Genomic DNA, 2,456 nt, shown 5'->3' on the forward strand with positions numbered 1-2,456 from the left:
AAGGCAGAATAAATCCTACGGTATCCTATCTTTTCTAACTAATCACGATACTCAACATCCCCCACAGTCACAACGGTAGTGACGCAAACAGTGAGAATAGAGAAGAATCCGAAGGTAAACGGCGGACATCCCCCTCAGTCATAACGGTCGATGCATCGCGGAAGTCGTGGCTGGAGTGGAAACCGACGAGGTTGCTCATGCAAGGCACATGATACACCAATCGTCGAGCATTGAAGGGAGCGCGTGTAGATAGATCAGAACCAGACTACTCTAGTTTTTAGGCCGACTCCATAAGGCACGACTCCAAACGGACATCCGTTTTGTCCGAATTTCGTCCGTTTGGGGATGGCAATGAAGCGTGCATATCGTAGCCCTTGGCTGCATGTTTTGGATGGTCAGATTAGGCCAACTCCTTAAGTTGCAGTGGTAGTTGTAATGTGTCACTGCACCTGATTTGATCTATCTGCGGTAGATGCAAGTTAAATGCATAGAATGATAGAACCACCACTTATGTGCTCCTTTTGTTGTTTCTTTTCTTATGTGCTTGTAACCACTGGTCATTCCAGTGTTATGTATGGTGTGAGCAATTCATGCATGTTTTCTTTTGATCTATCTGGTTTCTTTTCTTTTTCTTGTATGGTGTATGGGGCATTCTGTCTAAAAAAACATGCATGTGGTACCCCATATATAAGCATAACAAACTATCTTCATGAGCTAGTGGTAGAACATGGTAATTGGAAACATCCATCAAGTTACTGCTTCTCGCTTTTGAGATCTTGTCAGGGCTTAAGATCAATTTCCTAAAGAGCAAAGTGATCACCATTGGGATGGAGGATCAAGAAAGCATGCGGATTGCCAATCTGCTTAATTGCTCCTAATCTATCTTAAGTCCTTTTGTTGTTTCTTTTCTTATGCGCTTGTAACCACTGGTCATCCCAGTGTTATGTATGGTGTGAGCAATTCTTTGCACTCTTGGTCGGTGACTCTTTGGGGCATTCTGTCTAAAAAAACATGCATGTGGTACCCCATAAGCATAACAAAGTATCTTCATGAGCTAGTGGTAGAACATGGTAATTAGAAACATCCATTCTCTCCCATAACCAACATCACAAATGTCAAACACGGAAAAGATCGAAAACTACAATCAAGGACATCAACTCTTTCTGATACAATTCTCAAATTCTAGTAACCAGGCTAATGTAGCACTTGCATACACATGCAAGTTTATTGGTAGATAATACACTACCATGAAAACTAAACATTCCTTGATTAAAACAAGAAGATAGATCACCAAACCACCTGATTAGGCTGCCCGTATGAGCGACCATTCCAGGTCTGACTTATTAATGGAGAAGGATAAGTTGCCTTTAGCCAGCCATCAAGGCATGCCTAGCCGACGGTTGCCTGGGCGAGAGAAAACAACCTGCATGCAGTATATATATGTCAGCCAGTCAGACATCACAATCAATGCCTGGAAGGTGAAGGCTCGGACATAATTATTTTGGCAATGTCTTGAAACTTTTACCACTAATATTTTACTTTGATATGTGAAAAATCACATATTTAGGTCCTCCCAAGAAAACACTGTCACCATTTAAAATTTTATTAATTTCATCATTTATTGCACTGAAAATAAATGGTCGCTGTATTTGGAGACCCTGCTGATTTCCAGTCATATTTTTAAGATCCGAGGGAGTATATGACTTCCTTTTGTCTGGAAATAACCAAAGAAAAAAAATAGCACGCTATACAAAATAGCGCCGCCTCTGAGAATATGCTATTAGCGTGCTATTAGCAAGACATTGTACACTGACCAATTTAGCGAGACAATTCTCCACACTATAGTGCGCTATTTTTTTCCCAGTGGAAATAACATAGGTAAATATATAGAGAGAGCATGGACATATACATTAATACATACCTGGTAATCTCCAACTGCTCGTGACTTGAAACCAGCCGCAGAGTATATGAGGTAAAACTCCCATATAAGGATGAACTTCTCATCAAAGCCCAGTTCCAAAACTTGACTGCAAGAAAACGAAAGCAGTAAGAAATTAATACTAACTGAGCAACCAACTGTAACAATATATGTATATATCGTCACAGCAGCATTCTTCTACAGTGAATGACAAGTGATACTTACTCTTTGTTGGCCATGAAGTTGTCCCTCCAGTGCATCAGAGTTGTGTAGTAATTGGGCCCAATATTCTCGACATGCTCTATGCTGTACCCAGTGCGCAACAAGATTAGGTAGGGTTTAATGGATGGAGATCCATGCATGACCATGAAGTAACTAACCAACCATCGATCAATTGATGTAAAACGTACCTGAACCTTGATGACGTGGTCATGCCAGACATTACACGGGCCAAAGAAGGAATGCAACCGCCAGGGAATATGTATTCTTTGACGAAGTGTGGCCTTCTTCTGTATTGCTCGTATCGTTCCTCTGCAAT

General features: G+C 41.0%; 1 protein-coding gene across 2 annotated transcripts in view; it reads right to left on the reverse strand.

The window, feature by feature from the left end:
* Window positions 1–1,968: 1,968 nt before the first annotated feature.
* LOC119357015 overlaps window positions 1,969–2,456 on the reverse strand; it is a 16,136-nt gene continuing 15,648 nt past the window's right edge. For both annotated transcript variants that reach the window (XM_037624005.1, XM_037624004.1), the window contains exons 21-23: window positions 2,329–2,449; window positions 2,144–2,224; window positions 1,969–2,027 (exon numbers count right to left, since the gene is read on the reverse strand). In XM_037624005.1, the coding sequence (XP_037479902.1) occupies window positions 2,360–2,449 (90 nt within the window). In that variant the 3' untranslated portion in view covers window positions 1,969–2,027; window positions 2,144–2,224; window positions 2,329–2,359. The remainder of the gene's footprint in view (window positions 2,028–2,143; window positions 2,225–2,328; window positions 2,450–2,456) is intronic.

This window comes from Triticum dicoccoides, chromosome 2A, assembly GCF_002162155.2.
Source record: "Triticum dicoccoides isolate Atlit2015 ecotype Zavitan chromosome 2A, WEW_v2.0, whole genome shotgun sequence".
Taxonomy (NCBI): domain Eukaryota; kingdom Viridiplantae; phylum Streptophyta; class Magnoliopsida; order Poales; family Poaceae; genus Triticum; species Triticum dicoccoides.